This window comes from Sander lucioperca, chromosome 11, assembly GCF_008315115.2.
Source record: "Sander lucioperca isolate FBNREF2018 chromosome 11, SLUC_FBN_1.2, whole genome shotgun sequence".
NCBI lineage: Eukaryota > Metazoa > Chordata > Actinopteri > Perciformes > Percidae > Sander > Sander lucioperca.
Window position 1 is genome coordinate 21803678 of NC_050183.1, and position 19586 is coordinate 21823263.

A 19586-nucleotide genomic window follows, 5' to 3' on the forward strand; every position below is an offset into this window, starting at 1 on the left:
AGTGTGTAATGTAATAGCCAATCAAAAACAAGGCCTTGTGTCGATTCCCCACAGCTAAGGACACGGGTGGCAGGATCTGCCTTGTTCAGAGTATATGCAAAACATGCTTCCATTGAGAATATGATGTTATCAGGGGGTGATGAGGGAAGTAAGACATACAGAAATCCCTCTTTATAATGCATCTCCTGGTTAGGCTTTAGATGGGATGTGAGAAAACACAACACCTCCCCACCAGCCCTTCTTGTTAATTTTGGATAAATTGCCTGCTAGTTATTAGGCAATTATTAAACATTATATGTGAGGTTTAAGATCATTTCAACCCAATTTAAATGCGATGTGGTGTTCCAGTACACTCATTTAGTAAAGAAATGTAATGTGAAAGCAAGCCCACAACCTGAGATTGCAAAGATAACATATTGTGAGGATGGTGATGTTGATGGCATGCTGTAGATCCATCACTACCAGCAGGCTACAGCCACACAGGAAGTCATGTACCTCCAAACTACTCCCATCCACTATCAGCATCCTTACTGCAACATCACTTGATCACCAAGCCAGAAAATAAATTGAGTGGATTCTGGAAGCTGAACCACAGTAGCTCATGTCCATCGATACATCTTTGCTGCTGACCAAGCAGCCACTCTGCAGCAGCAGCAGCAGCAGCAGCAGCAGCAGCAGCAGAGGTAGTGGCTCGTCCTGCATACATACCATCGTATTGACAAATGCCTATAGGATACTGACTGTATGCAAGTAGCCTAAACGTCGCACCTGTCATTTCTTTTTTTTTGCGCTGCATTCAGTTGCTGCGAACCTTCCCCAATGATGAAAACGCACGCCAGCAACAACACTAATAGCCCTAATAAAATCAACATACAGATGAGCCGAAACACAGATTAAATACCTAGGCTACTCTCGCGGTAAGCCTTTTAAGCTTGTTTGAGTTTATCTATTCACGCAGAAAGCTGAGCAATCGTAAATAGTATCTTACCGTTAAAATCGTGGAATGATAGCCTCTGCTGACTGTCAGATGAAGAGATGCTCCAGTGGTAAAGGGAACGATGCTGGACACTCCAACCTACATTTACATTTACAATGTTGCCCCCTGTCGGTTGAAGGTGGACACTGTCCGTAACAACCTTTTTTAAACGTTTACGGTGACGAGCTGTTTTGTTTCGTGTGCGAAATGTCGAAATGTCTTCCTAAAATACATAGAAGATCAAGTGTTGTAACATTAATATAAAATATTCACACATTTATTTTTTTTGGTTGTGTTCCGCAAAAAGGGCTGTTGTCAAGTCAGGCGAAACTATAGGCCTACTTCCGTTTACTATCTTCAGAATAAAAGCCAAAAAGCCCGGTAAAGAGCAAGACTAGAGTATGCTATTTAAGATATACTACCTTGGGGTTTGGTTTAAATAGACTATCCTCATTTAAACCAAACAGCTAATAATGTAGCCTACAAAAAGTTAACACAAATGGATCTGTAAGTTTAAAAAAAAGTCCACAAAGTCCAAGGTGCCAAGGATGGCAAAATGACTAAACAAAAATTAAAACAGCATGCAGACTAAAATAATATACTAATGTTGGGTGTGTTGTAAAGTCAGACATCATGTATATATTATTACATAGGCCTATTGTATAAAGGCTATATATATATATATATATATATATATATATATATATATATATATATATATATATATATATATATATATATATATATACATGAGGAGGTGGCAGTGCCTTGGAGGATGGTCTGGCAAAGCGAGACTAGGCTACACTATGTTGAGCTCCATATCTAGATTAATGATGATTATTTACTTCTCTATTGGTTAATATATTTCTGCATTTAAATACTTTGAATTGATTATCAGTAAAAAAAAAATTCAAAAGATGGCTGCTGCTACTTTGTTAATCAGAATTACAGCAAACATGCCCCTTTCTCTGTACACTGTTTAGATCAGAATATCACATTAAGTGTCAAAATGGTATTTCATGCAGTGTATTAGGCATGTACATAGTATATAATTAAGCTACACATCACTCTTGGTAAAGGTTACAATAATACAATTGACCAGTTAGATGTCTTAAATTTAAATCTAAATTACATTTACAATTAAATGAAAAGTGTCCGTGTCCCTTGTTTGCTGAGAAAACAATTGATCAGTGATTGTAGTAGTATTAATTGGCTTTACTAACCTAAGTAAAAGTAGCCATGCAACAATTAAAAAATAGGCTTGAAAAGTCCTCCACTCAAAACTTTACTTAATGATGTAATCTCGAAGATTTTCTATTAAATAAATGTCTGTTAAGTCACTATCTAGGCTACCACTGAAGGTTGTAACACAATGGTGATTGAGCATATGGCCCACTGATGAAAGTATTGCAATATGTATATATTTGCAGTATTACAAACTGCGTGTCTGGGATGACATTTCACGGAAAAAATGCTGTATTACAGTTTTTCTCCATTTACACTAAAAATGGAACTATGCAAACAATTCTGAAATCTTGAAGCTCATCTAGCCTATCAACAACAAGACTCAAGACCATAAAAATAAAATGAGATTCATTCTATTTCTATGCTCCAGACTGCTAACTCTCAGCACAATTCTGTTGTTTTCACTCACACAGAACCAACCAGGACTGAAATCTTAGGATTGCCAAGATTGTAAAACTACAAGAACAATAGGTTATCATCTGAACTGCAATTACACTGCCTTTACAAAAGGTTTCTTCTTTAGATGTGGCTTAATTTGACTCTTCATTAATTAAAGATCATGTGTAGGATTCATGTTCAACCAACAACTTCTTCACCTTTAAATTAAAGGAAGAATCTATCCATAGAAATACCACTACCGGTGTTATTCAAACTAACTTGACGCAGCTTTGCAAAGGACTACAAAAATGGCTTCTGAAACTGCCCTATTTAAATAGGTAATTTAATATATGCCTGAGATCTGGAATGTAACTCTTTCTGCTTATATCGGCTTATATAATTTAACACAAGTCTACGCACATGTGTAAGCATTACGTTTAAGTTTAATATTAGGGGTGACCGTTATTCTAACATTTTTGCCGGATGTTTTGTTGTTGTGTGTCGGTGTTTCACTGGCAATGTAGCCACCAGCCACCAGTAGTGGGTCTTCCAACAGGAAAAAGCGCCAACTGCTGTTTCTACACCGTCCAAATCGTCAAACAAGTAAATGGCTCAAAAACTGGATATTTCGTGAAATATATGAAACTTCAAAGTGGATTAACTCATTCAGGTAAGAGTGAAAATGCTGTAGGGATCGCCAGAGTTTAGTTTTGTTTAAGCGAACTGCTAAAAACGGCGTGCAGCCTGTTTTCTCCTCCCACTTTTTCACCGCACCGTTTTGACCCAGTTTGTCGCGGTGTTGTCTGGAAAGTGCACTATTTGCTATGTCCTAACGCTAATAATAACATAACAGTTGCTAATGTTAACGGCTCTATTTCAAATGTTGAGGGGGTAATCATATTAGCCGGCTATCGTTGTATATAATTCGTTGTTCAGTTGGTAACTGGATTGGACTCAGTAAACCAGAGCTGTCTACGTTACGTTACTTTTATCTATATTTAACGTTAGTTTGGTTTTAGTTACATAGCTAGCTAGCTAGCTAACTGCGCAGTGTTAACCTAGCTAAGTGCGTAGCTAGTGACTTTCGCTCTCAACGAAATTCTGTATTTCCTCTTCTGACCAGTGAGGTGCGCTGTTGAATCTCAGTAGAAAGAGATAACGTTAGACCGGAGGGACGTTAAATCAGGCCGACACAACAAGTTAATAATATAACGTTACACACACACACATTAACACAAATAAATACACACCTACTGTACACACATACTCACAAGATATACTGAATAGGTAATCAATATAAATCGTTCTTAATGTTGTGTTAATGTTCATATTACTGATTATTGTGTTCTGTCCGAATATTTGGACAAATTGTATTTTGATGCTTTGGCAAAATTGTTATTGAAACTTTCATGCCAATAAAGCCACTTTGAATTAAACTGAGAGAAAAATCACCCTCCAGGTACCGGAAAAAGGATGCCAGGTCTGCAGGGGGAACATGTTGTGGCGGCGCTAGGGAGCCCCATCAAGAGGAGTAAACTGTCTCTGAAGTTTCTCCAGAAGAAAGAAACTAAACGGGCTCTGGATTTCTCTGAACCTCAAGCAGATGAACCCAAAACAGTTGAACAAGAGGAGCCTGAGGCAAGGTTGGTCTGTGCTGTCAATGTGTGATTTAGTTAGGGTCGTACAAAGTTCGAAACACTAATTTATTACCCTTCTGCTGCCTCTTACTCTTTACCCAAAAGCATGCCAGCCAGTCATTCTCACACATTTCAAACAATTTCAATTATACTCTTGTTTGTACTAATTTCACAGCCTTTGTGAGGGCATGTTAATGGTTATAAATACGGGATATCTTTTATATTTATCCATATTATTTATATATTTGGTTAGAAATGTTTCCTTGTTCAATTTTCTGGGGAAAGGAAAGCTAAAAATATGGTCATAAGCCAGACAAGGCTGAGAAACCCAGACTAATCCTTATATGCAAGGGGTACCTTAAAGACCATTCAAGGACCACTGAAGGTCCTGCAACACTGTTTAAAGATTAAAGAGTTAAAACGTTTTAATATGTTGAAATTGTAGTCATGATATTGTTTTACAAATGTCATTCTTCAATGTTACTGATTTTGAGCAAACTGTAAATAAAAACTCCCCAATTAGTCATATTTGGTTATACATGTTAGTAGGGAGTGCAAAAAAATCGATTCATATTTGAATCGTGATTCAAGCTCAATCGATTCATAGAAATCCAAAAATCGATTCATATTTTTTATTTTTTTTTTAATTGTATGTCTACTGCAATCACATGGGGAAAGTAACTACATTTACATACTGTGAATCGATTTTGAATCGAGAATCAATTTTGAATCGAATCTTGAGCCTAGATATCGAATCGTGATATTTTCTGAATCGTGCACCCCTACATGTTAGGAGTTTAATGTAATGTACAACAGTGTATAATGATTGCAACCATATTGCCCAGCCCTAGGGAAACTGCAAAAATCAAACCACTAATAAGTAACTGCTCATGTTTTTTTTGTTTTTAATTTGAAACTTAATGTTTTCTTCTCCACTGTTTAGCAGCTGCGGTCAGATGGTCCCTGGTCCTTCTCCATGTCCAGCCTCACCTGGCCTTCTGCTGCCATCTGAAAAGAGAGAGACCGTGGTGCCATTTGTGGGGCTCAACAACTTGGGCAACACCTGCTATTTGAACAGCATCCTACAGGTGGGTCATCGCCACGGACAGAGTGGAAATGTATTAGGGGCCGACCGATACTGGGTTTTCAAGACCGTTACCGATACCCGATATTTGGAACCGATGTGCATTCACATACAGTGAAAATAAAAATCTTCAAGTCAAAATTAACGCAAAACTTTGTTTAAATGCTTGAAGCAATTATTTAATAAAGTAGAAACTTTCAACATAATACCCAGTAAAAGATAGTATCAGATAGTGTTGTGGGTGGGACATTAAGTCAGACTCAGTGGTGAGTGAAACTGAAGCAGAGGGACAGACACAGAGCTGTAGCGAAGCCAAAGTAACGCACTTTTTAATGAATTCACTTTATCGGTTATTTGACTAAACAACTCAGTATTAAACTTAGGCAACCAGGACCGTCATTTGTATTTGAAAAGGGTCTGTATTTATCTCGTGAAAAGCAGTTTCTGTATCAAGCATTGGACATTATAAGTTGTTTACATTGATAAATTGTGATTCATGTCTCATCTGACCTTCGTCTTGGATTTTACTCTTTTTTTTGTGTGTGTTATATAATATAACAAATACTTTTTTTGCATAAAGAATTACAAAGCAACTTAACAGGAAATCATTCATGAAGTAATTAAACATTACTTTCTTTGTCACCTAGAATAAAGTTGAACATTGACACTGCCACAAATGTTGGCATAGTAGACAAAACGGTGTCTTCTGTGGCTGATGTAGAAGAGATGAAACCTGCAGATAAGTGGCTGCTCTGTATTGGCAGGGTTCCGTTGTACAGAGACAGACAGGCACTGGTGTTTTTTTATCACACATTCAGGCACTTGTATGATCTCAGCACCTGTTCAAATAGAGGGGTCATATTTCATCTCTTGTTTGGAATAAGAGACAGTAGAGGAAAGAACGTACAATATATGCGAGGCAATTCTTCATGAAGCAGGGGTGTGATTCTTTCGGATAATTCCGGAAATCCGGCTTTTCTGACCTGAAAATGAAGCTCTCGTAAATCATGCAAATCCGCTTTTGGGGTGTCGCAAGGCACAGGTCGGGGGTATTGGTAAACATAATGACCGGTCACTGCTGTCAACGTTTTTTGTGCCTCTGACTCATGTCTTCATATCACTCCGCAAGTGGTCCATTAATTTGTCACGATGTAACTTCATTCAAAGCAGAGCTTCACCAAAGAGCCTGCAATCGTTGCGGAAGGTTATTTGAATAAGAATTTTGGACGTGTGGGGGCGAACTATCTTCTTAGCTGAAGCCGACAACGGGACAATATTTTTATTTTATGTTGGCAATGCAAGCTGAAGCGACGTAGCAGATGACGTTGAGAAGTTGCAGTGAGGAATATTTTAGGAGCACCATTTTCGGCATTGCAGAAAGGTAGTGGCCCACACTATCTTAGTGTTGAGCCGGGAAACATTGCTAAAAGAGCTCTACAGCGAAAAGATGTGCTGGGCGAGCCGTCAGTCGGTCGAAGCTAACAGAAGCTAGCTGGCGTAAGCTGACAGCTGACCAACGCTACCAAGTGATCGGCGGAGACAGGGAGTACATGTATTTGAAAGAGTCCGGCAGTTGTGGTAGACGAAGGTCCAGTCGGGAGATTGGATGGAGAGTCCACTGAAGTCCACTGCGGTCTGAAGGGCTAATCCTCGCTAGATCACTAGCTAGTCGGGAGGTTGACAGCTAACGTTAGCCAGCTGAAGCTAACAGTCGATCGATGGTGAGTAACGTACGTTACACAGGCCGGCAGCAGCACAGAGTCCAGAGTTGATAAGTGTGTGTGTGTGTGTGTGTGTGTAGAAAGGTGTTGAGAATGACCAACACCTAATCTTAAACTTAGTGTAGCTACTTAATTTGCTACGACCCGATCAGAGGTTACTTAAATTGAGACGTTCAGTCAAAATCAATCATGTCACCTTCAAACGGGATCTCCGTTTGCAGGGTTCAGGCTGTACCGGACCCTCCTGGTGATCATGCTGCTCTGGGGGACCGGCTGTACAGTGAGAAGCCGCTGCTGACCGGCGCAGAGCTCTGCCAGAACTCCGACTGCTGTCTGTCCGCGCGGCCGTCTGACGGAATCAGTATTAAATTGAGACAGTTTTATTAGCGGTTAAAACGTCTCGCGTTAAATAGTAGTCTAATTCGGTACAGTTGGTTTTAACGCCTGATGCAAAGTGTAGGCCTATAGGAGTACACATGAAAACCCTGAACAAGCAGCGTCGCTCTACTCCGTCTTTCTGCTGTGCCCCATTCACGTAGTAGTTTTACACTATGTAGATTAAACTCTGCAATTAATCCGCGGTTCACATGTATGTATGAACTGTGGTGGTCCGTTACACTCTAGGCTATATTCAACATCACTGATTAAGTAGCCTAAGTCAATCCTACAAACAACTGGACTTTAGGGTCAAGTGTTGTTGTATCTGGCCCATGTCCCGGATGTGAAAGCCTCCTTACTGGACTACTGAATATAATAATATTCCATTATATTTTGTATTTTGAATTGTTACCTGCCACCAGAATTTTGTGATTTCCTTGCAATAAATATTGACATTTTTACCATAAATTGGTGCCTAAAAATGTATCAGAATGCAGGAATTGAAGTCATTTACCCTCAGAATTTCCTGGGGGAGGACCCCCAGACCCCCTCCCCCCCTGCTTTGTGTGTTCCCGCAAAGACAAATTCTGAGCAAGGAAAAACCCTGAAGTATAATCAGACAGCCATAAAAAACATTTAAATTGCAGAGTTAGAGTTATAACTTAATATGTACAGTGTCAACAGAGAAACACGGACAATTGAACAGACAGTGACAACATACATACTACATACCTACATACTGTAGAGAATGACAGTAACAGCATACAAACGGCATAAATAAAAATTTGTTATAAACGTGTGCTCTTTAAAAAGTAGAAAGCATTGTTTGCCAGTTACATTAAATGTTTAAAAATCCGTAAATGTCCGTGGGTGGGGCTGCATGGGCGTGGTAATGTGGGCTGGTGTGGGTGTGGGTGTGGTAGTAAGGAGAGAGAATAGGAGAAGGAAGTTTGTGTGAGGTGGACCTGGTCACCACAGACCCAAATCTTCTCAGCTGTTGCTACTGTCATATGCTGTACTGTCTCTTCATGTGGCACTATTATTATTTATATTATAACAAGGTAATGCAATGTGTAATCAAGTGATGACTGATTAACAGTAATGTAAATGCTAAATGCCCTAATACCTACATATCATGTAAGACTCAATTTCTCCATTTCTTTGCACAAAACTCTCCAGAAAGTGCCATTTAATGGTTTATTTTTTAAAAAAAATGAGGGGGGGGAGGGGGCTGTCGCAGCGTCATGGGTGCGCCGTATATTTTCCTGCTTTTTTGTCCTTTGCCAATCACACCTATGATGAAGGCCACCTATAAGGCAGTATGTCACTTGATTGTGTTCAAGGAGGGACATTCTGCCCAGAAAGTTATATTTAGGAAGTGTTTTTGTAAAGAAGTCAAGGTTGAATAATGTTGACTAATCTTGTTGATGTCTGGTCGTTACTGCAGGTGCTGTACTACTGCCCAGGGCTCCGAGAAGGCGTGAAGAAACTCTACAACCTGTCTAAAAGAAAAGACAAACCAAAGGAAGAAACTGATCAAAGTGAAGAGGTTGGTGTAATACAAATGATTTTTAGTTTCACAAAATTTACATTTGAACGAATGAATGCCTTTGTTGTCATTACATGCTCACATACAAGAATTTTTCTCTCATACAAGAAAACAGTTTCATTCACTCTGCTCAAACACACACGCACACAATAAGATAAAATATATAAGAAAGTGCTTTAAAAAGACTTTGAAGTGCAAATGCAGTTATCTCACATCGGTAACATTGTGGTGGTGGTGGGAGGGAGGGAGGGGGGTTGGGAGTGTAGTTTGTGAATGGCTGTAAAAAAAAAACGGTTTCTCTTTGCAAATATTGGGTTCAGAAATAAACATATTCAATCAACACCACTAATTAAGTAAGTAAGTACACCCCTATGTTAAATTCCCATAGAGGCAGGCAGATTTTTATTTTTAAAGGCCAGTTATTTCATGGATCCAGGATACTCTGCATCCTGATAAAGTCCCCCCACATCATCACATAGCCTTCACCATACCTAGAGATTGGCATGGTTTTATTTCAGTTAGCTTAATAGATGATTTGATTTGCATTGAGAGATGATTTTATGGAAAGTACCCCATGCCAATCGTTGAGGTTGGATTTTTCCTAATTTTTTTAATTAAGGCTGTGATGTAAGATGTTTTTTTGTTTTGTTTTTTTTATTCCCTCTTTTTAGTCAACTTTATCATGGGTGTGTAAACTAACGCAAGCCCCTGTATATGACGTTACAATCCAAATAGCCTACCTTTTTATTTTATAAATGTGTATTTTTATTATATTTCTCAGCAGTCAGAAGTTGTGGCTGAAGATGTGTCTGCTCAAATTGAGCTCCTGGGGAGCTTCAGCGGTCTGATAGCATCAGTGGAGCAGCTGCAGTCCAGCTTTCTGTTAAACCCCGACAGCTTCAGTGATGGAGAACTCGCCACTCCGCCTCGAAAAATACTCCACACACTCAGGTAATGTTTGGGTTATTTTGAATTATAAATTGTGCCCAGAATGATTGCTTTCCAAATGATGCATTCCAATATTAAAGTAGCTCATTTCTACCCAAATGAATGAGTAGTGTAAGACAAAACTCCACTTTAAACAAATTGTGTTTGTAGTAGAATTTTGTATATGTTCTTTTATTTAAGAAACATTTTTCGTAAACCACCTCGTTATCATTGTTTAGATTTTTATTAAACCATTTTGTAATCAAGCACCCAAATCTTATAATTATGAATACAATTAGAAGCTAACCACTAGCATGAAACTGTGCAACAAAACCTATAGATAAGAATATAATAATATATATAGAATATTGCTGTGATAAATGCATGGGTTGTTTTTTATTATATTTAACTCATTTAAATGATAAAAAAAAAGTCAAAATACTAAGTTGTGAAACCCAAATCTATGCTGTTAAAATGACTTATTTTCATTTGAGCAACAGTCAGTAAGTACTTTTCTTTTTATATCCATCAGTGAACTAATTGTGAGTGACTGCTCTACGTGTTTTGCAGGCAGCTGAACCCCATGTATGAGGGCTATCTTCAGCATGACGCCCAGGAGGTGCTGCAGTGCATCCTGGGAAATATCCAGGAGGCTTGTGTCACCATCAGAAAGGAGTTGGATCGGGAGGATGCCGACGAGACTGAGGTTAAACTTGAGGCTGGTGTCCATTTGGGTTCAAGCAGCCCTGCGACAGAATCCAAAACTCCCACAGAAGAGGACGGCCAAGTCAGTGGCAAGAGAAAGAGTGACACTGAAGTGGGAAATGCTAAAAAGAAGCCAAAATCTGTCAAGTCTAAGAAATCTGATGAGGAGTATAATAGACCCCTCACTCGCTCCAAAAGGAAGTCCTCCAGTGGCATCACAATGGACGGCACCCGAGACAAAGATAAAGAGGAGGCGGAGAATGAAGGGATGAAGAAACTGAATAGGGAGGAGGACAAAGGGAGTGACAGTGAAGGGAAAGGTGAACAGGCATCTAAAGAGTCCGATGGGAAAAGAAAGAAGCGATCTAAGCTGAGCTGGCTGAGGCCTTCTGGGAAACAGCCGAGTATTTTCTCCAAGTTCCTCAGCGTGGGGAAGATCAGCTCCGCGAGTGTGAAGAACCAAAACAAACCAGAGCAGGAGAATGGACTGACCGGCGACCAAAGCCCGAATGAGAAGACCAGTGAGGAGAGTTCACCACAAAACATGGCTGAAGACAAGAAGGCAGTAAAACTTCACGGTATGAGATTACTCTAAGAATAATGGGACAATAGCAGTACTTAAGCAAGTTATTTTAACGTTATTTAGTATTGATTTAATATGGGTGATCTACTGTATTTTGCCAGGTGCTGGAAATGAAGGTTTCATTAAGTAGAATTGATAAATATATTAAACTCATAAACTGACAGGTTAGTAACTTATGAGGAAATTGAGAATTAAGAGGTCATACTTGCCAGAGATTTGCTTATTTACTTTCACTCAAGAGGAATTTACTTTTTACAGCCGCTGGGTTTAGCCTTTAAGAACAAAGTGTGCCAATGTGATTTAGCCAAGTTATTATAATCAAAGTGTATATGTGGCCTCAAATAGCCTTTCTTATGTTGGTTTTAGTGTTGTTTCTCTCTTAATGGGTTACTTTATTGTAAAAGCAGTTATCAAACCGTTGTAGTAGGAGTTTCTCTGCCCTGCCAAATAGCAATCAGCATTAGTTTATATGTGACTCAGACATAAAATCCAACTGTGTTTCTGTCCTATCCAGAGGGCCTGGACCTGATGGACCACTTGTTCCAGGGCCGGCTGGTTCTTAGGACTCGCTGTCTGGAGTGCGAGAGCTTCACAGAGAGGAGAGAGGACTTCCAGGACATCAGTGTCCCAGTGCTCGATGACGAACCCAGCAGCCCAGACGACCTTTCTGAGAGTGAGCAGTTTTACTTTGAACTACCATTTGTACAACAGCTTTTTGCGCCCAGTCTAATAAAAAGTCCCCGTACCATGAATCATTGAAAGTTCTAAGCATGGGCTGTGGCAAACAATTTGGCTAAGGTCATCATTTAAAATGATTGCACAGTGCAGACATATTTTTGAAGTTTTTTTTATTACAATGTCACCGTCTGCTAAATAAAATTTGGTGTGCAGTCTTATCTGTACACCCTTCCTCTTTCTTCCAGACAAAAAATAACATGATTAATTCAATAACTGCTATCCCCCCCCTCCCCCCCCCCCAGTCTCTCCTGATCCCAAACCAGAGGTGAAGACGCTGAAATGGGCCATCGCCCAGTTTGCTTCAGTGGAGCGCATTGTTGGGGAGGACAAATACTTCTGCGAGACGTGTCATCATTACACAGAGGCTGAGAGAAGTCTGCTGTTTGACAAAACTCCTGAAGTGATCACCATTCACCTGAAGCGCTTCTCTGCCAACAGTTTAGAGTGAGTTGATGCAGAACAACATTTAATGTTTATTTCAGTCAGTTTTCTGTCTTAGTATTTTCTTAACAAAATATTGTAGATTCACTTATGTCCTGCAGTACCTTTTTTATGATGAGCATAGACATACTATGTTATAGTATGTCTATAGTACACCAAAAACCAAAATCAATTTTTTTTAGTTGGATAGTGGATGTGAAAAGAAGGAAATGGTTCTAACATTGCACTTTAGATGTGTGTGAATTTCCCACACCAGGAGTAATTTATATAGTTCTATTCTATAGTGATCCATTATCTGTTCAAAAAAATGTTCTGTGCAAAATGTTCTATTAAAGAAAAGATAGAAAATAAATATTTGTGTGTGCTGTAAAGTGGTTAGAAAAAATGAAATTGGAATCCGCTAAAATCGGTATCGGCTGGCCTAACTCAAAGAAAATCGGAATCGGCCTAGAAAGTTGTAATCGGTGCATCTCTAAACTGATGAAGCCTGGTGTTACACAGGAATAGAACAGGAGAAGTCTCACCTAAATTCTGAATTGTCTTCTTGAATACAGTGACAGGATCAGGATCGTGGTGCGTGTTTTTCATACATATTTCATGACATTATTACTTATCTCCCCGTTTCTTTTCCTCCCAGCTTGGACCCATACGCAGGTCTGTCTAAAGTGAACACTCCCTTGCAAACCCCGTTGACCTTGTCTCTGGAGGAGTGGTGCACCCGGCCCGCGTCCACCAACGGTCAACGCTATCAGCTGTTTGCCGTGGTCATGCATAGTGGTATCACCATCAGCAGCGGCCACTATACTGCCTTCGTCCACATGTCCGATCTGAAAGATGCGAAGCTCTTGCTGCAGGACAGGAAAGAAACCGAGGAGGAAGAGGAGAAGGAACGTAAAGAGGAAACACGGGTGAAAGACAAAGCACTGGACTATGATGATGGAGAGGTGTCGTTCAGCCTGAATGCGAGGGGTCAGAGGGGTGCGAGTTTGGTGAGCAGCAAAACACGAGGAAAGAAGCTGTCGGAGGGCGGGGTTGGACTCCTGGGAGGCCAGAGGAGTCTGTCTAGTTGTGAGCTTGGGAGCAGCAAACACACGGAAAAAGCAGCCAGCAGTGGATCAACCGAGGGATCCAAACGGAGGAAACCCGTCAACAGCACGGGCCAAAAAACTGAAGCAGGACTAAACAAGGAGGCTAGAGTAGGAGAGGAGGAATTAACAACTTCCTGTGGCAGCGTGGAGGCCACAGAGCAGCAGGCTTTGAACAACCTCCTTGAATATGAGGGCAAATGGCTGCTGTTTGATGACTCTGAGGTGCGTTTGTTTGAGGAGGAGGATTTCCTGCAAGCCTGCTCTCCTGAGACGTCCTCGTCATCGACACCGTACCTGCTGTTCTACAGAAGGATGCCTGAACACGGACGCTAACATGAACACTGTGCACACTGTTGACTTTGTAGAGAGGGGGGTGTTGTGCCAGACATGCTCTTTGGTAGCTGGGCACCCAGACAAAGTATTTTGCAATACTAGAAACACTGCCAAGAATACTGTGGCAGTCATATTAGCAACTGGACTGAAGAGCAAACAGTCTGGTCTCCGTGTGGGACCAATGGCTGTTGAGATCCTTTTGTGGACTCTCACCTCAGTCTCTGTCAATTTAGGTTCAAAGTCATATTTTAGAAATACTTTGACAAATAGGGATTTAACTTTCTACGTGCTGAGTTACTTCACCTTTTTGAGTTTTTTTTTTTTTTTTTTGGGTGACTCTTGCCTTTGTAAACTTAAGTACAGTGACCTGTTCTATTATTTCTGGCTTTGATAGTTTTTCTGTCATCTACACACACGTCACGTTTTACGTTTGCTTTTTACAAATTGGAAAAGCACTTTTGAACTAAAATGTAATTAAGTGAAAATTCTAAATGTTGGAGAATGTCTATCTTTTTCTAGCTGAATAAGTTTCTAAAATTCATATGCAATTACAAGAGACAGTCGGTGTTGTGTATGTTTAGGAATAGATTACTCAACAAAAAGCCAAATATTTCCCATACCAACTCCTCAAAAGTTTCTGTTTTGCACTGATTCCTTATACTTTTTCTATTCTGGCAAAAAAAACCTAGCGTTGGACTGACTTGTGACTTTTACAATGGCAATTTTTGTTTACATAAAACACACCGAGATGTTAATATATATGCCAAGCTATACATATTTTGTCGGTACCATAATTTATACTCAAATAGCAGGGTGATAAGTTTCTCGCTCAGTCCAGACATCAGAAGCTTTTTAAGGTGCCAACTCAGAGTCGATACATGAAACTGTAAAATGTATATTTCTTCAATTAGCTGTAAAAGTTTTTATAATATACGTTCAGCAAGATTATAAAAAACTGCCTCGTTCATCTTTCATATCTAATTTAGTGTGTAACTATCAATTTGCTCATTTGAATGTGCAAACAAGGATCTGAAATCTGGATCTGTTATGTAAAGGGTTAGTTTCTTAATTTAGAGAAGGTCAAATCCCCGCTCAGTGAGAGTCTGACTTCCACAGCATATGACCTACCTTCAGTTGTTTTTCTACTTTTTAAGAAAAGGATCTTAGTTTGTTTTAGACAAAACAAGCACAAAACATTTGAGCAGTAATCTGACAAGAATGCATTGCAAAGGGACATATTTATGAGACTAAAACAAGTTTGAAAGGAGGCAAATCTATTTATGACACATCTGAACGTCTGCACTCAGACATCTACAAATGTCACGCATTGTTTCAGGCACGGACTGCTGAAATCCATTTGATTCCAACAACTGGATTTCAGCATTTCTTTTTTAGACACTTTAGCCAGCTCTCTCATGTTCAGGTGCTCACAGACAAGCAAGGGAATTATGGAAGATTTAAAGTTAAACTCTCAGAACTTGTGAATCTGTCCCTGTAAACGCTCATAAGACGTTCCTATTGATAAAGGATTGAATTTGTTTTGTGCTTATTCAGTGTCTCTTGTCATGTCTTTGTGTGGAAAAATAGTCATTAAATATTCAGTAAAGGTGACATTCATTTCAGGTTCTACAGCAGAGGGTTTATAAATCCAATCATGGTTTCAGGGAATATTATTTAGCTTAGTGAGTAATCCCCTTTATGGGCCATATTCGGTTAATTCAGCATGAATCATACATACATGGGATAGGTTTCCAGAGCAAGTTATGGAATTTAACAAAGTGCTTACAGATCTGGTTAAATATGACAACAGCCTCAACAACAGCTGTCTGCTGTAAACTCCTAAACCTAATTCTGTTATTAAATGTTGTCAGGTTCATTCTATAAGCAATAAAGTTTTTACCTTCACATGTCCTCTCTGGTGATACTCTCTTATTCACATCTTACTCATTTCTCCAACATAACGTTAATCCTACATAAACTCAAAAATAACACATTAGGAACCAAGATGACCAGCATACACCAAACTGAACATTAAAATATTTATTTAGTAAAATATTTAAAATAAACAAAACAAAACTACATAAAATTATACAAGGATGTTTAAAGTACCTAACTTTAAAACATTTGTTCAACTTAAAATGATAAAGCATCATGATAAATAATGGTACCATTTTTTGCATGTTTAAGTTTTTTGAATTACATAAACTTTCAAGTTGTAAAATGCATTGCTACACCGTAAATAAAAAAGTGCACACATGAAATTGAATACAGATTTTTGACACAGTACATAATTAAATAGACACCTTGACTTTTAAAATCATACCTTTTCTGCAGAAAAAGGTTTTTTGGCACTTATATTCAGTGACTTGTTAGTTTACATCCAGCAGATTTTGTTGTTCAAAAGCGAAGACCAACATTATTATTATTATTGTGTGGTAGCATAGGGACAAATGTATAGATGTGTCCCTCTTGTGAGACAAATGGATAGCAAAGAAAAATTCTAAATGCCAAGGTATCTCTTTAATCTTTAAGATCCACTTGTTTGTCCCTCTGATTGTGTAACAGTTTGTCTGTAAACAAATTAAGACACTGGAATGACGTACCAAGCTGCAACACTTCTAACCTTTCTTTTAGCACGCTCTCCGAAACACTGACCAACCTTCAAGACACTCCTATTTACACTCAAGAATAAATTAATATTGCAATTTCTGTTATGTGTGTGTGTGGTCTTCATCTTCAAATGTCAAGCTTTCGAAGACTCATTCTGCTGAAGGAATCTCTGGAAATAAGAACAGAAGAACGATCATCAGACAGAAAGATCATCAGGTTTTTTTTATTGAACAAGGCACTGGCCTTCAAGTCCAATGATTTTTTAGTATTGTGTAAAAATTGTTGTTTTTAAAAAGAAACCTGGCTTGGAAGAATAGTAAGACTGTATGGCTGAGAGGACTAAAAATGTCCTTACATAATGATACAAACACGGGACATAGAGACTTAAAACAGCATCACAAAATGAAGTCTGAAAGTCCCAAACTACCTTGTCAAGCTGTCCGTTTGCTGCAGGATTTTTACAGAAGCAAAAGACAAAGACTTATTTAATTTCACATCGAAAACATTACATATGCAGGAATCCTGAAGTTATTTTGAATACCTTTTAAGACCCTTTCCATACATTTTAAGACCTCATCACCACTTTGAGTTCTCATAGGTTCAGAGACACACTTTAACTTACATTCAATCTTATTGATTGTAAGAGAGAATAACTAAAGGGAACAAAGCACAAGACTCTTGTATGTCATAAAAAGTCATAGTATAGTATGTCGTAACAAATGTTACAAAAAAAATCATAGTATAGTACGTTGTAAAAATGTCATGAAAAAGTCAGTGTAGTATTCCATAAGAAAAGTCACAAAAGTCAAAGTATAGTATGTCATAAAACAAGTCATAGTATAGTATGTCATAAAAAGCCATAAAAAAGTCATAGTATAGTATGTCATACAAAAGTCATAGTATAATATGTCATATGAAAGTCATAAAAAAGTCATAGTATAGTATGTTGTAAAAACTGTCACAAAAACCCCATAAAAAAAGTCATAATATAGTATGACTTTAAAAAAGTCACGAATAAGTCATAGTATAGTATGGTTGGCTCGGTTAGTAGAGCAGGCACACATATGCAGAGGTTTGTTCCTCGATGCAGAAGGTCCAGGGTTCGAGTCCGACCTGTGGCGGTTTTCTGCATGTCTCTCCCCTCTCTCTTCCCTTTTTGCTGTCCTATCCATTAAAGGCAGAAATGCCCCAAAAAATCTTAAAAAAAAACAAACTCAGTATAGTATGCCATAAAAAGTCATAGTATAGTATGTCATAAAAAGTAAAAAGTCAAAATATAGTATGTCAGGAAAAAGTCATAGTATAGTATGTCTTTAAGTCATAGTATAGAATGTCATAAAAACGTCATAATATAGTATGTCATAAAAAACTCATAAAAAAGTCATAGTATAGTATGACCTAAAAATTATGAAAGTCATAAAAAAAATCCTAGTATAGTATGTCATAAAAAGTAGTAGTATAATGAATAAGTGGTATTGACGCTATAAATAACCTCAGTGTGTGGCGGTAGTGAGTAATCGAGTAAACGATCGATATGCGAATGGATGTCTAAGGGCAATTCCACACAGAATCCCACTACGTGCCAACACAATGATACAATTCACATAAACTTTAGCATACAACCTCTTTGCACAAATATATATATATATATATATATATATATATATATATATATCTTCTTTTTAAGACCCCGAAATATTATTTACATTCTCAAACAATTACAGTGCCCCTGCTCATTCCTACCTGTGTGAGTTGACCTGCAGTACAGGTTTATAAAGCTGTGGGATCTTTCTGTTGATGAGGGGCTGCAGCGCCTCCTTCAGCCGGTGATAGTTCCTCTCCAGCTCCCTCTGGTACTCTTTCTGGTCTGGACCAATCAGGCTCTTATTTTTTCGCAGGGCATCTTCACACCTTCAGCAGAGCAAATACTGTCATGTAGATTCTGTACAACAAGTTGTCTTTTTTGGTAGGGGCAACACTTAGCAGCCAAAAAGGCTTGCTATTGTAGATGGAGAATCTTTGCTTTGCTCATTGTTTTGTAGCGGGGCTTATAAAAGGCATACAGTCGTGGTAAGGTTGTCATCGATAGGCAGTTAGAATATAGATAGAACAGCAGTTTTTTGACTAATCAAACAGTTCTTTTCTACATTACATACTTTTCTCATTATTTTGAGATATTGATGACAAAAATTTCAAGACAATTTTCTCATATTAAATATTGTGTCCTTCAGACAAACTTTCAACACGTTTTACCGTTTCACAGGTACGTTATGTGGATTCATCCATACCTTTTTGTGAAGTCTTTGAAGCAGAGACGTAGCTTATTGTGGTGTCTGTACAGCTTTGGGTCACTAGGAATCTCTGACAGGAACACCTGAGCCACCTCCAGAGGACCCTGAGGAAGACAGATATGAAAAACATAAATGTGATTATATGATTATTCATGTACACCTTTACTTATCCTGAGAAATTCTTGTAATAATACTTTTTTCAGTAACACTTTAGTTGAAGGGGTGTGCATAAGACTGACATGACACCGTCATTATTATGACATGACACCTGTTATGAACATGAAGGAGTTATTTTGAGTATTCATGACTGTTGTAATGACAACATATAAGCATTCGATGATGAAATCAAACTTCGTGACAGGTTCAAACAGTTTCACTTTACGCAAGGTCACGGAAAAATATTCATGACGCAATTGTAATGCTCTCATGACAGCCAGTGTAAAAACCAACCTTTTAATGATAGTGGGTTTTTTTTGTTTTTTTTTAAAGATTATGTTTTGGGCATTTTTAGGCCTTTATTGACAGGACAGCTGAAGAAATGAAAGGGGAGAGAGAGGGGGAATGACATGCAGCAAAGGGCCGCAGGTCGGAGTCGAACCCGTGCCTGCTGCGTCGAGGAGTAAACCTCTATATATGGGCGCCCGCTCTACCAACTGAGCTATCTGGGCGCCCATCTTAATGACATTTTAATGTAATGTTAACACATAAAGCTAAATAGTTTATGAAAGTTTGATAATTGGGCCTGTCATGACATATTTATGACAGGTTTTGTTGTCTAGGACTAGGTTAATGTCAAGTTGCCATTACAAAGACAGGTTGTACTGTCTTGCTTAATGTCAAGTTGTCATAACACAGAGATTGTCGTCTTCACTAAAGTCAAGTTGTCATGACAAAGACATCTC

At 38.6% G+C, this 19586-nt stretch overlaps 3 protein-coding genes across 30 annotated transcripts in view; 1 reads left to right on the plus strand and 2 right to left on the minus strand.

Moving 5' to 3' along the window:
* kank4 (KN motif and ankyrin repeat domains 4) overlaps positions 1–1080 on the minus strand; it is a 75195-nt gene extending 74115 nt beyond the window's left edge. The window contains exon 1 of the mRNA XM_031283936.1: positions 989–1080. The gene's annotated coding sequence lies outside the window, so the exon portion shown is untranslated. The remainder of the gene's footprint in view (positions 1–988) is intronic.
* A 1895-nt stretch (positions 1081–2975) lies between these two features.
* usp1 (ubiquitin specific peptidase 1) lies at positions 2976–15694 on the plus strand. 3 transcript variants are annotated; one of them, XM_036007674.1, is made up of 9 exons: positions 2976–3269; positions 4059–4242; positions 5180–5324; positions 8867–8968; positions 9753–9919; positions 10466–11178; positions 11698–11856; positions 12164–12365; positions 13000–15694. In XM_036007674.1, the coding sequence occupies exons 1-9, from the start codon at positions 3083–3085 to the stop codon at positions 13781–13783; spliced, it is 2643 nt and encodes an 880-aa protein (XP_035863567.1). In that variant the 5' UTR covers positions 2976–3082; the 3' UTR covers positions 13784–15694. The 3 variants fall into 3 exon arrangements, with proteins under 3 accessions (XP_035863567.1, XP_035863566.1, XP_031139881.2); XM_036007673.1 differs by having other exon boundaries at positions 5183–5324; positions 9750–9919; XM_031284021.2 differs by having other exon boundaries at positions 2977–3269; positions 9750–9919.
* Positions 15695–16215: 521 nt separating this feature from the next.
* The window catches only part of dock7 (dedicator of cytokinesis 7), a 52244-nt gene continuing 48873 nt past the window's right edge, over positions 16216–19586 (minus strand). For 25 of the 26 annotated variants that reach the window (XM_031284020.2, XM_031284017.2, XM_031284015.2 and 22 more), the window contains 3 exons: positions 18682–18788; positions 18137–18304; positions 16216–16562 (listed from right to left, as the gene is read on the minus strand). In XM_031284020.2, the coding sequence (XP_031139880.1) occupies positions 16520–16562; positions 18137–18304; positions 18682–18788 (318 nt within the window). In that variant the 3' untranslated portion in view covers positions 16216–16519. Of the gene's footprint in view, positions 16563–16820; positions 16841–18136; positions 18305–18681; positions 18789–19586 lie in introns of all 26 variants that reach the window. The other variant, XM_031284003.2, reaches the window with a different exon arrangement.